This window comes from Haliotis cracherodii, unplaced genomic scaffold (genome assembly GCF_022045235.1).
Source record: "Haliotis cracherodii isolate W230 unplaced genomic scaffold, xgHalCrac1.p SCAF_2, whole genome shotgun sequence".
Classification (NCBI taxonomy): domain Eukaryota; kingdom Metazoa; phylum Mollusca; class Gastropoda; order Lepetellida; family Haliotidae; genus Haliotis; species Haliotis cracherodii.
The window spans coordinates 15032129-15052112 of record NW_027266275.1 but is presented as its reverse complement, the minus strand read 5'-3'; the positions used below and the strand labels follow the sequence as shown (position 1 = coordinate 15052112).

At 39.4% G+C, this 19984-nt stretch overlaps 1 protein-coding gene across 1 annotated transcript in view; it reads right to left on the bottom strand.

Moving 5' to 3' along the window:
• The window catches only part of LOC139469843 (methylcytosine dioxygenase TET-like), a 54909-nt gene that overhangs the window by 7607 nt on the left and 27318 nt on the right, over positions 1-19984 (bottom strand). Inside the window, exons 3-9 of the mRNA XM_071252152.1 lie at positions 9716-12593; positions 7105-7195; positions 5214-5307; positions 3933-4141; positions 3017-3161; positions 2445-2534; positions 641-778 (exon numbers count right to left, since the gene is read on the bottom strand). Coding sequence (XP_071108253.1) covers positions 641-778; positions 2445-2534; positions 3017-3161; positions 3933-4141; positions 5214-5307; positions 7105-7195; positions 9716-12593 — 3645 coding nt within the window. The remainder of the gene's footprint in view (positions 1-640; positions 779-2444; positions 2535-3016; positions 3162-3932; positions 4142-5213; positions 5308-7104; positions 7196-9715; positions 12594-19984) is intronic.

Here is a 19984-nt window from a genome sequence, read left to right as displayed (position 1 = left end):
CCCTCGTTTTATCATCGCAGCTATCACCTCCAAAATTAAAACTAGTTATTAAAAGAATGAAGAACAAAGTCTGTTCTTGTTACTGTCCACCTTCAGACCTGAACCTCACTTATGAGGCTGCCAATCCCTTTTGGATTCAGGGTCTAGATAGAGCGTATTCAGGACCCTGTAGTTTGACTCAAATAAAATTATATTTGGTACACAATTAACATTTTAGAAAAACTAATGTACGTAAAAATGTCCTTTTATATTTTATATTTTGTTCAGTTATTTAACTTCACTTTTGAGATTTGTGCAAAGAAGTATTCGTGATTCAGGGGTGAGCAATGAAACAATGATAGGATTTAGGAATCTGGAAGTGGGAGGGGTGGGTGGGGGGGTAGCAATGGCGCTCACATATATTTTAGACCCTGGAGTATTAATAAACTCATTTTAGCATTCATTTTCATAATAAAACATGATGCTCTTATACAACATAAATAAAATATACTGAGGCCGACTCCTGGAGTGAGATGCCTGTGTATACAATGAAATATCACAGAGCCATCGACATATGATTAACACAATACAATTAACATGGGGAATGCTGTTTTATGTTTGAGACCAGCACACCCGGCTAGGGTCCAGTGTGTGTACTTACCACAGTGCTGCCGTTATTCATGTTGTGGAGATCCTTGTGAGCATGAGCACAGAAGTCAACACAGGCAGTTACTCCACTGAATGGACGGGCTTTGTTGGCGCCGAGGCGACATTCTCCTCCTTCAGTATCAAACTGACACTAGAATGGACAGAATAGTCAGAAATACATAAACTGCCAGTGATTCCATGTAGGGCTGGGACGAGTCCAAATATACTACCCGGGTACCCGACCCCCTATTTCCCGACCCTACCCGTGTACCCGACCCCCTTTTTCTCGACCCTACCCGGGTACCCGACCCCCTATTTTGCGACCCTACCCGGGTACCCGACCCCCTATTTTGCGACCCTACCCGGGTACCCACTGTAGGTCTCAAGAGTTGAGAACAAAATGTCTGATTGGGAATTGTATTACTGCAGACCTTGCAAAATCTTTTTAGATACATTTATAAAACGATCAGATATTGCACACACTGAAGTTGACTGGGCCTTATCATTACTCAAACATATATACAAGTCAAAAGGAATGTGCGCATCGTCAGAAAGAAATGCGATCATTAGCAACTTGAATTGTAACCACTGAGATGTAGTTTTTGTTATTAAACTAAATATCATGTGACTAACCACGGGTCCGTGTAGTACTGTGGGTATCTGGGTCCTTCTCAGTACCCACCCGTCAAGTTACTCTTGACTTCAATTTTTTTTGTGTATTTTTAGAAAGTGTCCACACCGGTTATACCTCCATAAAAATAAAAATACTGAAGTCAATTCTTAATTAAAATCATAGACACTCCTGAAATATTGACACACACATTTAAAAAATGCAATGTCAAATACTTACAAAATTAAGCTCTAAATGCAAAGAATAACTGCCTTCAAATGAACATTTCTTCATGTTTCCTGCTAACACTACCATCATCTTGCTACAGCCTTTCCTTTCATTCAATGTCTTTTTGACTCAACAGGGTGGTTTGCTGCCTGGCCGCGTCTTACAAAAAGATTTGAAAGATAATACTTCTTGTTGCCATTCCTTGCACTCCACATTAGGGGATAAAACAAGGACTGGTTGGCTGGGAGTCAGTATACTGTTTCTGAGTGGAGCTTCAATGTTAAACAGCGACATGGTATCACGGTGGGCTAACACTATAAAAGCGGGAATAATCTGGACTATTGCAAGCAGCCACCATCTTCCCAAGGCAAGGGAGATAACTGACTATAAAAGTCCAGTTTCCACCCTTGTCAAACTAGACTGGAATTTCTGGGCTCGATCGTAGCGCAGCCAGCGGTTAATATGAGTTGTGTCCCTTTTATGCCTCTCCTATTAGCCAATCAGATTCAACCTCTTGTATCATTTGCATTTGCTTCAAACAAAATGGCGGCGCCCAGTCAAGACAATCTGATGAATAATCAAGATCTATATTGTGACAAAACGGGTCTTACATCGCAAAGTGCATCAAATCATGTGAGAACCTTGGTTAAAAACCTGAAAACATATCTGCTTACTCCGAGTTGGCAAATCTTTCAATCGACCAAAATCTGCACAACAGTTTACAAACCGAAAGTCAATTTCATGACAGGATTTTGACTGGACTATCCATAGACTCGTTAGTCCAGCCAAAATGTAACTCCATAATACCAGCCCAGTTCGGCAAGGGTGGAAACTGGACTTTTAAAATCAGTTAACTCACTTGCCTTGGGAAGATGGCAGCCATGCACACACACATGTATGTCACTTCATGTGTGACAAAAATACAACATTTCACCTCACCTCACCTTGAATCAACAGAATATTTTGAACTGAGACATACCTGGTTACGATGGGCATCTGGTGTAACAGTCTCGTACAGTGGTCCCACCATTGAGGCCAGATTTTGTAGCCTCTCTTCAAGCTCTGTTTCCTAAATGACAATATGAAGAAAAGTGTTACTACAATCCTCAGATATAAAACACAACCATCTAATACATTATTCTGATCATATTCAATATGAAGGCTGTCTGTAAATAATCGAGTCTGGACCTGACAATCCAATGATTGACATCATGGGCATCGATCTACACAATTGGGATACGATGACATGCATCAACCAAGTCAGCGAGCCTGACCACCCGATCCTATTAGTCACCTCCTACGACAAGCAAGTCCCAAGTAGTGTTGCACAAATGAGGGGACATGATAATCACAGCAAATAGTTAATGCAGGGAGATACAAAGTGGGTTACAGTAGCCCATTTCACCTCTGATCGACAATGGGTCAGTTTGTGTACTAAATAGAAATAAAATCTCACGCAGTTTTCAAACTCTGACCATTTGTTCAGAAGCATAAAGATAACACATATCATATGAGTCAATATTTCAAATTATTTTGAAAGAATTTTCTAACCTTTACTGTGTCCTTGAGCTTGAACTTTCTGGCATCCCGACTGCGAGCATATTTACAGCCGTTGAAATACATACTCCATGAACAGCCAAACGAGAATGATGCGCCTCGTCTCACCAAGTCTACTCCCTGGCATGCACAGGTTTTTCTGAAAGAACAATGCCTCAAATATAGCACTAAAACAAATTGATGAGTGATATGTACTTTCACTATAGGCTAAAATGGAAAAACTAAACTGAGGAAAGGCTACACATATTCTTTTGTTTTACGGGCCCATGGGTCTACTGAAAAGCAGCTGGAAAAGAAAAAAAATGAAACATAAATTTTTTTATTTTTATTATGTCTCCGGCTATTTACATAGACCCTCTTATAAAATGTAAAATGTTTTATATCAACTCCATGTCTACATCACAATCAGTGATTCAAGAAGCCAGCTGCAGTTTTAAATCCACTGCAGAGTGACTTTCATATTAATAAATAATTGATTGACATAGCTATTTATTTTTATTTCGACCAACCTTGAGTGGAAAAGCTGGAATAAATCCGTGAAACATAAAATAAAAAAAGTGAGGCAAAAGAGGAAGCAATTTTCCTTAAACCAAGAGTTGCCTCCCCTTGTCTAGAGTTCCCACTACCATTTTTTGACTAACAGATAATTTCTATTTGTTTACACTGCTTGATTTACAATCAATATGCCCCTCACAACACAATTCTAGCATGACAACATTTGAACATGTGATCGAGCCAAGTGAATAAAGTGTTGACAGAGATACATGACAAAAGCATTTAAATAATCAAGTCTGGGCCAGGAAACCAAGTGGTGTATGAAATGAGAAATCATCCACGCCAGCAGGATATGACATCCAACATGACATCTGGGGATTATTCTGTGCTGGAAACACGAAATGGAAAATCTCACCTTTCATTCGTACCACATCTTCTTTCGGTCTCAAATCCTAACTTGGTGACAGTTCCACTCAAATAACTGTAGAGATCGTCTGCAATATCAGCCTGTACCCCATCCCATGCCACCATGACAGAAATGATGTAGGCATGGGCACAGAAGTGACCAGGTCGGTGGCGGGCAACACACAGGTACTTCTCCTCTGGACTTGACCGGCGAATGATCTGGAGGTAGACAAAAACAAATAAGATGAAGCATATTTAAATAATATGCCTAGATTGTTTGGTTGTTGCTTTATGCCGGCAACATTCCAGATACAATATTTTCTTGTGTACAAAGCATCCATTTTTTTACAGCCGTAGAGGGTGATGGGGTCCATTTTTTACATGAGGACAATGAATATTGATTTGTTCATTTGGTTGCAGCTACGGGTAAGCCAGGATAAGCCGAGTTGTGACATGACAATTAACCCCGATTGACTATGTATATGGTCCACCCACTTGCACATGTATACCATTGTGAAGAAAGGGGTAGTGGGTGGTCCGCAACAAGTAGTATGATAGATATGTGCTTGTCTCAGCAAAGAATTCTAGTATCGACTTGTCCCTCTGACCTCTTATAGACTTATGAGCAACACGCGTGTCCATGGGAGGGGAGTCAATTTCATTGTCGTGAGCTGCACGTGCACAACATGCATACACCCTCTCTACCCAAATAAAAAACCCAAAAATGTTTGCCCAACTTCTGTGCATCGCCAACTTGTCTCAAACGACGTAGCAATATTCCACCCATAGACAGCTGTCTATAAATCATCTGATCTGGGCCAGACAAACCAGTAGCAATGTCCCACAATGTCGGGGTACAATGTTTTGTTTTTTGTTTGTTTTTTGTTTAACGCCGCACTCAGAAATATTCAGCTATATGACGGCGGTCTGTAAATAATCGACTCTGGACCAGACAATCCAGTGATTGACATCATGAATATCGATCCATGCAATTGGGATGGATGACATGCATCAACCAAGTCAGCGAGCCTGACCACCGATCCCGTTAGCCGCCTCGTACGTCAAGCATAGTCGCCTTGACAGACGATCAACTAGGTCACCTATTCTGACCGCCTGATCCAATGTAGTCGCCTCTTATGACAAGCAATAACCCAGGTCCCCATAGGAGTAATATGCAAATATATTCAAATCCATATGGAACAAATGCTAAATAGGTCCTAAGTTTCAATACAGACGAGTCATGTCATTTCAAGTATTCTTTTTCTGCTTACTCAGCACATTTGATTCTCACCCATTTGGCAACAGGACATCCTTGTGAGCTCTTTCCTTCCTTGCCTGTGTATATAATCTTCTCTATGCGGATGGCATTGCCGGTCGTGCCAGTTCTAGAAAGTCAAAGTGGACACAATCAGAACTACCACAAAATGTCAAAAACTAAATCATGTTAGTTAGTCACAGTTAGGTTGTCTCAAACACAAACTTATCAAATCCTAATCTACATGATTAGGAAAAAAATAACATTAGCCTTACATGAATATACTACAAGAAAATTTATTTACAGAAATACAATAATTAAAAGAAAGTTTTATTTCTGTCATTCTGAATCCTTCGACATGCATTTCTGTTAATAACTACAGAAATGTTTAAGGTTAGTGTTTTATGCTAGTGCCAGAAATATACCAGATAACATATTTCATGGCAATAGTGCAGAACAGTGTCACATGATCTACTGGTCAGGGTACTGTATCACCACAGTGAGGTCAAGGGGTCAAGTACTCAAACCCCATCATGACAACTCATCCTCCCATTGGTCACCTCTCGTGTGTTTTTTACACAAATCTCTCAAGGAACATGTCTCAGAAACAAAGCTCAGGCCTGATCCAGGTGGTGATCAAGGAATACTACTGGATAATCATTGCTTATATCCCCATTCCACAGAAAATTACCCCGATCAATGTTGGATCTCTATCGGATTTTACGGAAAACGGGGACTCAAAAAAGAGGATGTCGGGTGAATTTTCATCGGAACTCATGGGAACTCATCGGAACGCTGACATTTATGCAAAATTGGGATCAGATGGGCTTCAGATCAGGTTCTGATGCTCAGTGGAATGGGGGTATTACTTATATGAAAACAGATAGTGCCTGTCACAGCCCACTGGACAGCAGGTCAGTCTGAGCAGATTGTCCAATTTTCAAGGGAATACAATGTGTTGTGAAACAAACTTAGATCCTCATAAACTGGCTAGGAACCTCATTTTAGTGCTAATAGTGATATGATACTGCCTTGTGTCAAGCTCGGCAATGGGAGAGAAACTCTGGAATGCCTGCTGATCACATGTTACTGACCTCCTGACAGTTGAATCACAAAACAAGATCCTTCTAGAATGGGACATTTTTTTCTGCAAGTTACACAGCATCTTCCCGAGGCAAGGCAGTTAGTGAGTGAGTGAGTTGGGTTTAACGCCGCTTTTAACAGTATTCCAGTTATAACACAGCGTGTCAGCTTAATATGGGAGGAAAGCCCAAAGTGATGCAGGTCTCAGAGGTTTACCACTTCGGTCAACCCACGAGCACGGGTATGGCTCTGACAAACCTAGAAACATAATCCGGGCGGACCGGGATTCGAACCCACAATCATAGGTTTCTGGCATGCCCAAGGGACACAACTCTGCACAGCGAATCGCGGCGCCTTAGATGACTGGGCCACCCGTGTCCCCCCGCAAGGCAGTTAACTGTGCCATCAGTGGGTATTATGTCCTTTCTATGTCCTTCCTATTGACCAATCAGATTCCACCTCTCATATAGCTTACATTTGCTTCAAACAAAATAGCAGCGCCCAGTCAAGACAATCTGATCAAATCAATATTGTAATAAAACAGGTCTTACTTCATGAAGTGCATCAAATCACTTGAGGATCTTGATTCAAAACATAAAAAGATTTGGAATATATCTGATGATGCCGAGTTGTTAGTACACATGCTTTGCAAATCCTGCAATCTGCATTGCAGCTTATGAACTGGATGTTGATTTTGTACCACGATTTTGATTGGACTATGCATAGATTTGTTCATCCAGCCAAAATATAAGTCCATTATTTCTGTCAGTTAACTCCCTTGCCTCGGGAAGATGAATACACTTGAATATGTAGTTTCTTGAATCCAGCCTTGTCTTCAACTCACCTTTCTTCCAGGAGCTTCCTGATTGATGGTATATCGGGACCAGAGCCCAGCTGTGTGTAGTAGGGTCCTTCAATACTCTCATTAAGGACATCTAGAACAGGACAACAAACAGCATGAAAATATGTCTCTTCATGCCAAACAAATGGTTGATGGTGTGTATGTAACTCTAAGGAAAGAGCAACAGTACTTCTGGATGACAAGTTTCGTAAGGCATGAAAGTCACAATGACATAGAATCAACCTTGCTCACCAGTGTCAAAAAGCTCAACCTAACAAACACAAAAAAGACACGTCAATGTTTTCAGGTGATTGCTGGTCTGTAGAGTAGTAAACATGTTTCAGTTTTTTCGAATATAGGTATTTAAAAGATATATTATATATTTCAAGATAGTTTTACTGTTCAATTGAAAGAGAAGGGTGTTACCATGGTAACTGTTCATTCTATTCTGTGTCCTTTTAATATTGGGAAAAAACCTGCCACCTTAACAGTTTGCATAAAAGAATGTTTAAAAGTAGCTGCATATCGATAAAATGTTACAAGATAAAAATTAAGAAAATATCAAATCTATCTGTGAGAAACATGTAACATAAACAACTTGGACTTTACCAAATCAAGTGTCTTCATCTTTGAACCCAATAATGTGTTAAAGTCCCGTGCCTGCAGCTATCCTAATTACAAGTTATAAGCACTTCCAATTTATTTACATCAATTCCAGTTGGTGAAAATGTATGCCCCATGCAGTAGAACTTTGAAACAGAAAGTCTCCTGCCTATAGTAATCAGTGAGTGAGTATGGTTTTACACCACTTTTAGCAATATTCCAGCAATATCATGACAGGGAACACCAGAAATGGGCTTCACACATTGTACCCATGTCGGGAATCGAACCCGGGTCTTCGGCGTGATGAGCGAATACCTTAACCATTAGGCTACCCGACAGCCCTCTATAGTAATCATAATAACAAAATTATAAGCACTTCTAGCTTAATGTCCATGAACTTCAGTCTCAGCTAGGAGCTGAGATTTGTATATGATATGTTTATTGTAGAATCCGGGCCATGTGCCAGAGGTCTGTAAATAATCAAGTCTGGACCAGACAATGCAGTGATTGATATCATGAGCATAGATCCACCCAATTGGGATCATTGACATGCATCATCCAAATCAAGTCTGACCCCCCGATCACGTAGTTGCCTCTTATGACAAGCACAGTCGCCTATTTGAACAAGTATGGAGTGCTGAAGCTTGACATGAGAACTACAGATGGAAAGCATACGTGATGCTACAAATGTAAGTCGAGTGCAGTACACTGTAAATGCAGTCTGACACATGTCAAGTACAGAAGAAAGTGCTTATGCATTACTAATCATTGAATACTGTTTTGTGTTATCTGGAATTAAATGCAGTCTGACACATGTCAAGTACAGAAGAAAGTGCTTATGCAATACTAATCATTGAATACTGTTTTGTGTTATCTTGAATTAAATGCAGTCTGACACATGTCAAGTACAGAAGAAAGTGCTTATGCATTACTAATCATTGAATACTGTTTTGTGTTATCTTGAATTAAATGCAGTCTGACACATGTCAAGTACAGAAGAAAGTGCTTATGCATTACTAATCATTGAATACTGTTTTGTGTTATCTTGAATTAAATGCAGTCTGACACATGTCAAGTACAGAAGAAAGTGCTTATGCATTACTAATCATTGAATACTGTTTTATGTTATCTTGAATTAAATGCAGTCTGACACATGTCAAGTACAGAAGAAAGTGCTTATGCATTACTAATCATTGAATACTGTTTAGTGTTATCTTGAATTAAATGCAGTCTGGCACATGTCAAGTACAGAAGAAAGTGCTTATGCATTACTAATCATTGAATACTGTTTTGTGTTATCTGGAATTGAAGTTTCATCAAATTCCATACATAAATGCTCAACATATTTTGTACACAAGTTCTTTGGGACATCTACTCAACACTGATTGACTTTTACCTTCAGTGTAATCCAGTCACAAGCAAGAACATTACTCAGTGCAAACTAAAGCGGTGATGCAAATGTGAGGTCTTCACATCCATGTCAAATGATAAACATGATTAACACTGAAGTTATTGTGAACACAAGGGTTTATGACACCCAGATCATACTGAGTGACCTTGACCTTTAATGTCATCCAATCATATGTCATCCTAAGTTTCCCAGGAGTATATAGGAAGTATATCAGGTATGAATTCTAAAACATCTGTCACAAGTGAGTGGTTGAGACCATTTGTGATGACGGTGGTGGTGGTATTGTAGTCTGTCTTACAGACCCTGATACATTTATATCAACTACATCCCATGCAAGTCTATAATGTTTGGCAAGTCTAGATTACTGCAGTATCAGGAAATGAAGAGAATCACTGGGCTCCCTTTTTATTAGATTTTTATTAAGATAACTGAACAACTATTTTTTTCTGTATGATATGTTCATTTCAGAGACTATATGTTAGTCTAGTGGTATTGAGCAACACCCTGTAAAAAGGCATGAAATAATCATTATAGGCCACAAAAGCTATCAATTTAATGCACATATCCCTAGATTGCAAAACAATTTATCAATGTACTCACAGTTGGGTCCTAAGCAATCACAGTGAGGAACCTCGGACTTGTTGTTCTTGAGTCTCTCAAACAGTTCCTCCTCCACTGATCCAAGCTTAATTGGAATTTCATCTGCTAAGAGATCATCATCATCAATGTTAAATTGGACCTTGCTGTTCTTGTCTTTTGTTGGCGTTGTCTGTGGGGTAGTGGTACCCTCTGGACCTACTCTCATGCCAGGCGAAAGCTCTGGTAGTTTCACATCAATCTTGCTGTCTGTCTTGGACTGATTCAGAGCAGACGGCACAGATGGAGGAACTGGTTTAATATCGTGGGGTGGACTGTAACTTGTGGACAAAAAATCTGCATTTTTACTGGACAATAGTTTATTTGGAGACAGTCCACCACACTGTATCTTACTATTCAGATTTCCCTCAGTTTTGTTCAAATATTCATTTAGCATTTCAGGTGGAATATGAAGTCGAGGACCATTGAAATGGTTCAGTGAACTATCATCAAATATATTCTGAACTGAAGCTTGTAGATTGGCTAAGGGATTAGCCTGAGTTTGGGGCCCTTGGTCTAGTATATAATCCTTAAGAGGAACTTTTGTGTCAGCAGGTGTCACACTGACACTATAAGTCTCATGTTTGATGGTGGTAGTAGCTAGAGGGTCTGATCCAGTAGTGACAGCTGTGGACCCAGCACTATGACTTTGTTGTTGAGAAAATGAAAGACTTTGGGTGTTGTGATATGTAGATGATGTTGGAGTGTGTTCTTGAACTGGAACCTGCTGCTTTTGAGATCCTTCAGAATGAGGTGATACTGTCTGGTTCACAGACCCTAATGACGTTTTCATTGAATTCTGTGAGTGTTTGTTCTGGCAGTGTAGAGACAGCAGATCACCAGTTTCTTCACAATGATTACAACAAAATTTATCCAGATTCTCACTACTTCCTCCTAGAAGATGATGAAGATTCTCGTTCTGGGACAATTTTGATTCTTGAGCTGATTTCTTAGACAGACTAGGCTGTAGTATAACACCAGGACCATCATCATCATCTTCAAACTGAAATGGATCAGCACTAATCACAGGTTCTCCATCACTTTTTGACTTAAATGATGGGAGAGAATTTGGAGTAGCAATTTTAGCACTAGACAAACTTTTATGATTCATCAGAGGATTTCCTGAAGGAGGAGCTTCTGATTTTGGATCTTTGATAGCTGCGAGGATCTGAGCAACTTTCTTATCCTCTTGTTGCTGCCTGCTCAGATCGGTGTCTAAAGGAGCAGCTTCTGAAGCCAATAAAGGAGTCTTGGGAAATCCTGGCTGATGTTGTGGAACACCTTCAGGGAGGACTCCATCAACCTTTTTCTTCACCTTCTTCTTCTTTTTGGGCTCTCCTTCTGGAGTCAAGTTGGCTGGTCTCTTCTTTTTCAGCTTTTTGCCTGCTGGTAGAGGCATGACATCCTCCATTGGCTTTGTGTTCTGATCCAGATAGAAGTGATATTGAGGAAACATAGCCAGAAGCTTTCTGTCTATATCTGAAGCCATCAAATCTGAAATCTTGCTCTTATCAGGGGTCTTTTCAACCTTTGCTTTGGGTTTCCTAGTCTTTTTAGGTTTGTTAGGTTCTGCATTCACTGGCTTAGCATCAGGTAGAGAATTTATGCTGCCTTTTTGTCCATCAATATTAGTATTTTTGACTTCAGAATTATTTAACAGATTGCCAGGAAAGCCAACAGAATTTGCAAAATTGCTTTCTGAAGACACTGGGTAGCTCAGAAAGCTTGCACTGACTCCCTTGAAGTTTTGAAATTGTTGATCAAAGTTTCCTGGCAGCATGTTCTTCTGATTGCCAGGGAATTTGGGGGATGGTGGTTGTCCTGTTGGTTTGTGAGTGTGAGATGCCACAGGATCAAACATCTGGTTACCAGAAGCAGGAGCCCCTGATGGACCAGATGACATCACAGTTGAGCTTGAAGCAGTTGTTGTGACAAATGCATTCAGTGATGGATATGATGAATTTGTACTGAGAATGTTATTATCCTGATTTCCCTGAGATGTCGTCCAGTATTGAGGAGGAGCTTGAGGTGGCAGCATTTGTGGGGATGGCTTCTTGAAAGATTCTGCAGCCTGTTGTGGACGTTGCAGATGTTGGTTTGGCTGCTGTTGCATCATCTGCTGTGGATGTTTAATTGGTTGTTGATGTTGCTGATGAGCAACCAGATTACTCAATTGTTCCTGCAAATTGGGTTGATTTCCATGGTTTTGAAGCTGTTGCCCTTGCTGCTGCTGCTGCCCAAGTTGTTGATGATGTTGTTGCATGTTAAAATGATGAGGATGAGGACTGCCATGTCCCTGTTGTTGATGAGCCATAGTTTGGAACTGTTGGTTTCCCACTTGTTGTTGCTGAACCTTCTGTTGACTTTGCACTTGCTTTTGAAACAGATGTTGTTGATTTCCATGCATGTTCTGTGGATGTTGGGGGTGCTGCTGTTGCTGCTGCTGCATGTTCTGTTGATGATTATCTGGAGGCTGTTGCTGCCTTTGTTGTTGAAGTTGATGCTGTTGGTTTGCTAACTGTTGATGATGAATATTCTGATGATGTGATGATTGTGGCTGCTGCCCTGGATGTTGAAGATGATTAACCAGCTGTTGTGGATGCTGCAGGTTCTTAGGATGTGGAAGTTGTGGTTGCTGCCCTATTAGCTGCTGCTGCTGCTGTTGCTGTTGCAAAGCATTTTGGACCTCCTGTTTCAACTTGAATCCCTGAGGACTCTGAGCCATGTCCTGCAGGTCTTGTCTGGAAGCAGGTCTGGAGAGGGGCCTGGCCAGGGGTGATGATGGAGCAGACATCATCATACTGGCCATGGATCGGGGACTTGGAGAACCATATTGAAGATCCTGGAATGTGAACGCCTTTTGTTACTGGGAGCGAAATAAACATATGATCAAAACCTTACACAAACTTGCAAGTACTCCACTGACAAATGTATGTCACTATAACAAAGGCAGCTCTGATTCGCGGATAAGAGATCATGTCATTAACATTTATGTTGACAATCATGCAACAATTATGTTGCAGTGTTTCTCACTAAGCCATTCCTTCTTCAATTACTGTTGCTGACTGCCTACACCTATAAATATCATTCTAATATGGTAACAGTAATCTTTCAGAAAATAACTTTAACTTCAATGTTCATGATTGAAAAAACAAACTGTTACTTCCTGAAATGTTTAACATGCAGTGGTGGTTATCAACCATCATGCTCACAACAAGCATTCTTCGTGATACCCTAAACCCCATATCAGTGTGGCACAAATGTGAGACACTGTGGCCCGGCAACATCAAACACCTACAGCAGAGAGGTCCTACATAAGGGGACACCTAAACATACCCAAGAGCATCTGCATCTACACACATAGCCATGGAATCCTCCAGGCAATTAGGTAGAGGATTACCAGTATGGCGGTACCAGGGTGTAATTCTACATCTCTCAGGTGTCAGCCCAATGCATATCTTCCCCATCTAGATTTACTGTACACAGATGGTGTGCATACTACTGGGCTCACTGCTACCTGCTACACAAACACTTCGCTTGGTAATGTACTCCAGAAGTAACTACAAACTGTATAAAAAATATTAATAACAAACTGTGTTACCCTGAGTCTTGCACATCCCTACCTATTATATTTCAAATATAGTTCTGTTAAAATCATATTTTCATTCAAATATTTCTTCTTCTTTTTTTCAGTTCATTTACTTCTTTGGCATTTATGCTAAAAAACACAAGATCTTCAATATGAATAGTCATCATTACTTAGACTTCAAAACACCAATTTGAAATGCTCATCTTTTGAACAGAATGAATATTATTAAGAGAATTCCTACTCTAATTACATTTTTGTTGCTTTCTGAACCATTGCACATTGACCATATGATGAGTTATTATCATAATTACCTGGAATAGGTGCTTAACAAGTGGCAAGCTCATGATCATATCAGTTCACATCCACAACCCTGAGCTTGAGGGAAGCTTATGGTACAGGCTAAAATGCTATCTATCCATAATACTGTATACCTTGATACAGCTCGCCCAAATAGTTGCCTTGCTCCATTTTACACCGAGACCCTAATAAAACCGTGGTTCTGATATCATGTGAAAAGTCGTTCTATGAAATAAAATCAATAAGTACTGCCATTATAAACATTCCAACAAAGAAATGCAAGGAACAGGTTTATTAATAATAACTTTCAACATCAGCACATCTAAATAATAAATGCTTTAACTTGGTCCCATATAAGCACCATGACATACTACCAAGATGTCTGCATTATACTTATTATGATGTGTGAAAACCATCCTTCCTTTCTAAACATTCAGTTGAGTGTTGGTAGTCAATGGTTAGACAATAAGTTTTCATTCATTTCATTCTCCCACCAATATTTGCAAGGAATGTGTATTGATTAGGATTTTAAATAGCCTTGACGTAATATCAGGAGCCCTCAGTTTGGAAATTGTGATAGTTGTGCTCTCCCTTCAGCCATAAATGATATCACTTCCACGTTCCTGGGGTGACACCATTTGTGAGAGAGAGTGAGTATGGTTTTACACCGCTTTTAGCAATATTCCAGCAATATCACGGTGGGGAACACCAGTAATGGGCTTCACACATTGTACCCATGTCGGGAATCGAACCCGGGTCTTCGGCGTGACGAGCTAACAACTAGGCTACCCGACCACCTGACACCATTTGTGAGACAGAGTTGGTTCCAAAAACAATTAAAAGCGGCATATTATTTTTTTCACAAATTTCAGTTTTTTATTGCATAATTAATTTTGTTTTATGTCATTTTTAAACAGATTTGTTAATTTACAGAACATCAAACATGCTTAAAGGTTTATACTACAATAATGATTAACACACAATGCCATTTAGAAAGTGGTCAAATGTAACAAATGTTATATCAGGGATAACACTTTCTCAGCAAAGCACAGATTCTCGTACTTTTTTGGGTTGAGTCCCACCCGGGATTCAAACCCACACTGCCAGAGTGAGGTACCTAATCGTCAGCACACAAAGTCATCGATCTGACCCACTCAGCCACCAAGGCTTCCACAAAAATGAAAGTCTGACAACTGGTAGTCTAGATCACGTACTGTGTGTACCCCTCTGACAAGTGTAAATTGGCAAGGTACATGTGTAATCCCGGACGGAACTCGACCCCAAAAAGTACGAGAATCTGTACATCACTGAGAAAGTGTTATCCCAGATACAACACTTGTAATAATGATGAAATTATGTGCTGAAGGGTTTCGTCAGCCGGAACCAAAAACGTATGGACGCATCTCTTTCACATCTATCAATCCTTACGTAATTCTACATCAGTTATAAAATCAAAAAGAGTCATACACAGTCATCACACTAAGTAATGCAGTGACACCTTACATAATATGTCCATTTAGCCGAAACAAAAGTAGAGCCTATCTCAGCATGCCTGGCTGAGCAAATACAAATATTCAGAAGTTGTACCAGGCAACCAGTTCATCCTGAAACCTGATGAACAGGTCCCCTTCATCACACAGTAGATCTACACATACCACCATACAACCAAGTACCTGTGACCTAAATGTGACTTGAAGCATTCAATGTAAGCATAGCTGGGGGTTGTATGTATACCCACTCTCAGCTCAGTGCTCCTTGTCAATCAACACCTGTTTCATGTGACCTATATGATACTATTATCCCAACTGCCAGCCAGCTTCAAATGAATTCCTCGAAAATGAACGCATTTGGATATGAAATGTATATTTAAACTTATCAATAATCTGAATCTGTTGGTTATGGAATAGGTAGTGTCTGCTCCTTGTTCAATTATATATTCATGCCAAATATATCCATAGAAATCTATATTTCATGACCACAACAGCAGTAGTTCTGTACAACATGTCAAAATGCCCCACTTTCACTGCAAAACTATGTTTTAGGTACTGTATTATTTATTTTGCAGAAGTTGCGGAGCAACACAACAGAAATCTGACAGGTGATAAGCGTACTGGGGTTACGACTGCCATGTTGGACGTAAACAGGAGTTTAAAGGTCAAAGTTCAGGTGTCACTAGTCCACAGAAGTTGTGACTTTAAGAAGGTGTCAAGGGAAGGGTAGTAGGGAGGGGAGGGGATGGAGTGTGAAAGACGAGTCGCATGTAATTCTAAACTGTCCAATTTATGATGATCTAAGAAGAACCCTCTTTAATGAAGCAGAAATTTCTTTGTTTTCCAGGAGCAGATGAATTTCTAGAGCTCCTCAACTTGAATTGATCTTTTATTGCGCCAAAACCTGTTTTAATATCTTAAGAAGACGTCAATATTTTATATATAAATAATTTTTAAAAAATCTGATTATACACCAAAAAATAATATTTTAACAATTTATGACGATAACATTCTATGTATTATACTCTCTAAGCTTATCAATCTCTAATAATTCCTTAGAATGGCATGCATATTATGTTGATCATGTCTTATACATATGTCAATTCTATGTTATGCCAAGACTTAAATAAAATATCTGTCTGTCTGTCTCTATGTCTGACAGAACCTTAAGCACAAAGTCCTAAGGCTATGACTAGACACATTAGTGTGGCACACGTTGAACTCTCAGTATTGATGCTTCACATGGTAAAAGTTGACCATGCATGACTTGCTCCCCATATATACGTTGTCCCCTTATAACAACTTCATTCATGTGTAATGCTCCAAGATCAATACGTTCTGTAGGTGATTAAGGTAACCAAGCACATACATCTCACACAATACAAACTGCTGATAACCGTGGTAACACTCTACCAGATAACAAAAACAACTTCAAATCATGTGAAACAGGTAAATGAACATATCAAACTCAAAACCAAAATTCATAATGTACGAGCTCTTTGTGTTAAAACCTCACTTTAACAATGGTGGCCAAGGGCAGAACAATGCTAGCAACCGAATTTATCCATTTCAAGCATAATAAAAGAATAACAAAAGAAGGTAAAGACTACCAGCAGTGTCTACCATCACCCTACCATTGAGTGACAGCGTTGTAGATTTCGCAACTTACGAGTAAGGTACATGTGTCATATTTACCTGCAATTAACGACAGCTGTTTAGGTGAGCCCAATGCTCCTTGATATGAAATATAGGTCATTTACAATAAGATCAATGATGCTCAGGCACCACGATAACGCTGCAAAACCCAGCATTATTATTGATTTTACTGCTCAGCGACATTCTCTATAGTTTAGCCTTTCTCCAGTCAGCCATTGAGTCGCCAGGAGTCCACAGTAATTATTTCAGCGGATGGTTTAAATCCATGAAGTTGCACAAAAGAAAGAGATGCACTCACCTGGTCGCGATGGCTATTGTGAGCGTGAATTATCTGAAGTAGGGAGAGAACCGCTCTGACAATGAAACTATTTCATTTGGCCGACAATATAACTGGACAGGGCAAATGCATTAGTATGTTTGGGGTTTGGGGGGAATAATGCTTGACTCACAAGAAACCCTCATCCATTAAGTCAGTGTCAATCAACATAGTGATGAAATTAACGAGAAAAAAGTGGAAAGCTTGTGAATTTCCAGATAGCCAATAAACATATTGCAATTTTTAAAAATATAGCTGTTTGTACTTTGGCATGTCTTGAAAGGAATATTTTATCCAGAAAGTTAAAGGCATAAATTGTTTTCTAAGAATGTCCTGCTTTAGTAATTAGCTTCAGAGTCAAATGATTAAACTGCCCGGTGAAAGAAAGTATACACCCAGGTTTGATGCCACTGATGGTGTCAAAAAGTGAAACACGAGAAATGGTTATTCGATAGTGATGTATTTGTGTATCACATTTGTGTTTAGAGTCTGTCAGGGACTGTTTTCAACCTAATAACATTTTGATAACATTTGCAATTTTTTGGTGAAATACAATTTACAAGTGAATACTTTCTTTTACCCAGCAGATTCTGTTAATGTTGATGCAGCAGTTTTCTTGATTTATTATATAATTATTTAGATTTTACATGTATTTGAACAGAAATCGCATAGCCTATCAATACACACTATCTCAAAAGTTATCCCAAAATATTACATATTACAACTAACAATTAAATTTCATGATTCCTTTTAAGTATAGTCCTATCTTCCATCTTGTTTCCTTGACATGGTGGATATTTAGGTGGAACATGATATCTCACTCCACACCCTCAACTCCCAACATTTCTTTGTATGATGTGTAAAGTCAGCTACAAATAAAACAACAGTATTGAACATGCATGTGGAACCTCTTTATCATGCAATATAGTCTTAAATAGCTCACGGCACTGTAGCTCACCTAGTCACATATCATGTTCATATGCACAACTAAAAATACTATAAAAGCTTTTTCTTAAGATCTAAATAAATTTTGTTGTATGTATCCGGAATGTCACAAGTCATGTGTATCCATAATATCTGTTATAAATCCAAATAAATATACATCTTCCACATTTGTATTTAATTACAGCTATCAAGCTTCATACAGTTATTGTGCCGCTCCACAAACACACTCTTGACCTGATATGTGCATGCTCTGTTTGTTTGTTTGCTTGTTGTTTAAAGCTGCACCAGAAAATCCAGTGATTGACAAAATGGGCATCGATCCAGGCAATTATGATACGATGGCATGCATCAACCAAGTCAGCGAGCCTGACCACCCGATCCTGTAAGTCACCTCCAACGACAAACATTGGTTGCTGAAAGTCCTCAGACGTGTGTTTTGACAGTCATCGTGCAGCATCAGTTTGATACATATAGAATACTAAACGAGCTCCCGTGTAATACTAATTTTATGAAACGAGTGAATAGTTGTGGTATCTGACGAGCGAAAGCGAGTCAGATACCACAACTATTCATGAGTTTCATTAAATTGGTTTTACACGGGAGCGAGTTTAGTATTTTATTTATTACGTTTTTAGAATTATACTGTTGAGCGTGAATAGGCTGACACCTACACGATCCACGGCATAGTCCAACTGAGTTTAACACAGTAATACTTTAAATACGTCAAAAGTTGAAACGTATGAATTTAATACCATCCAACGGTCCACCTTTAGAATTCAGGCGTCCGTTCCACAAAATTATCGTAGTGTTAAGGTTATCGTAACTCATATACTTTAACTTAGAGCAACGACTGTCGTTGCGCTACCGCTACGGTCGCCTTGTGGAGAGGGGCCTTACACCTCAAAGTTTACAATCACATCACAATACCCGATGACGTCATTTGTGGAATTTTGTTATAAGATCCTTCTGCGAAACAATGCCATGTGACGTCAACCTAGCAACAAGGTTGCTGGGGTCATCGAGTGTGCATAAGCTCCTCTCAGTGATCTATCATCTCCACGCGCAATGTCGTTGAATAAGCCAAGGGGTGTTGAGAGCTTTCAATATTTGTTCGTGAAACGTGTTCCGAGAGTACATAAGCACGCGTTTTGGTATTACACAATGTGTAATACAGCTGTATGTTTATCAAACGGGTGATCTCTTCACGGGCAAGTAATACAGAACATTACATCCCACCATTGCCTGCATCATCACCAGAGTTTAAACTTCACACTGCAGACATCTGCTTATGATAAAGCTTCACTTCCAGCCTGTGGTTTTCCCTTCATTTTCTACAAATATTGATAATTAATGCCCAAGAATGTCCGGCATAAAAATATCACAAATAAATATTGCACAACAGTTTTGTTCCTACACTTTAAACACAGCTAACTTAATTTATTTTAGTTGAAAAAACAACACACAAAAAACAAACCTTTCAATGCCAATGTCAAACTCACTTAAGGTGATAAACGTCAATTTAAAGTCTAAAATAGAGAAGATGAGCTAAACATAATTTTAACCGATAGTATATATTTTTCAAAATTATGAAAAAAATTACCTTGATTTTGATCACTGATTAAATAAATCTACAACAATGATGCAATTAATATATATCCCATATTCTCGGCAGTCATTAGGGAAAAGTGAAATGTCCTTTCCCAACTGTAGAAATGTTTAACATATTTGTTGCAGCTGAACAGAATTATATCGTTTGCATATCACTTGAAGAAGTGCCTACAGTCTACAGTGTTACCCTAGCCATGCCTGGTGGTTCAACCCAAGGCACACAAGGCCTCGCAAGGCCTCACAAGGCCTCATGTGTACAGAACTTAATACAGCCCACCAGGTGTATAACATTAGCAAGTCATACAGCAAAAACATATGGATTTTTCTGCGCA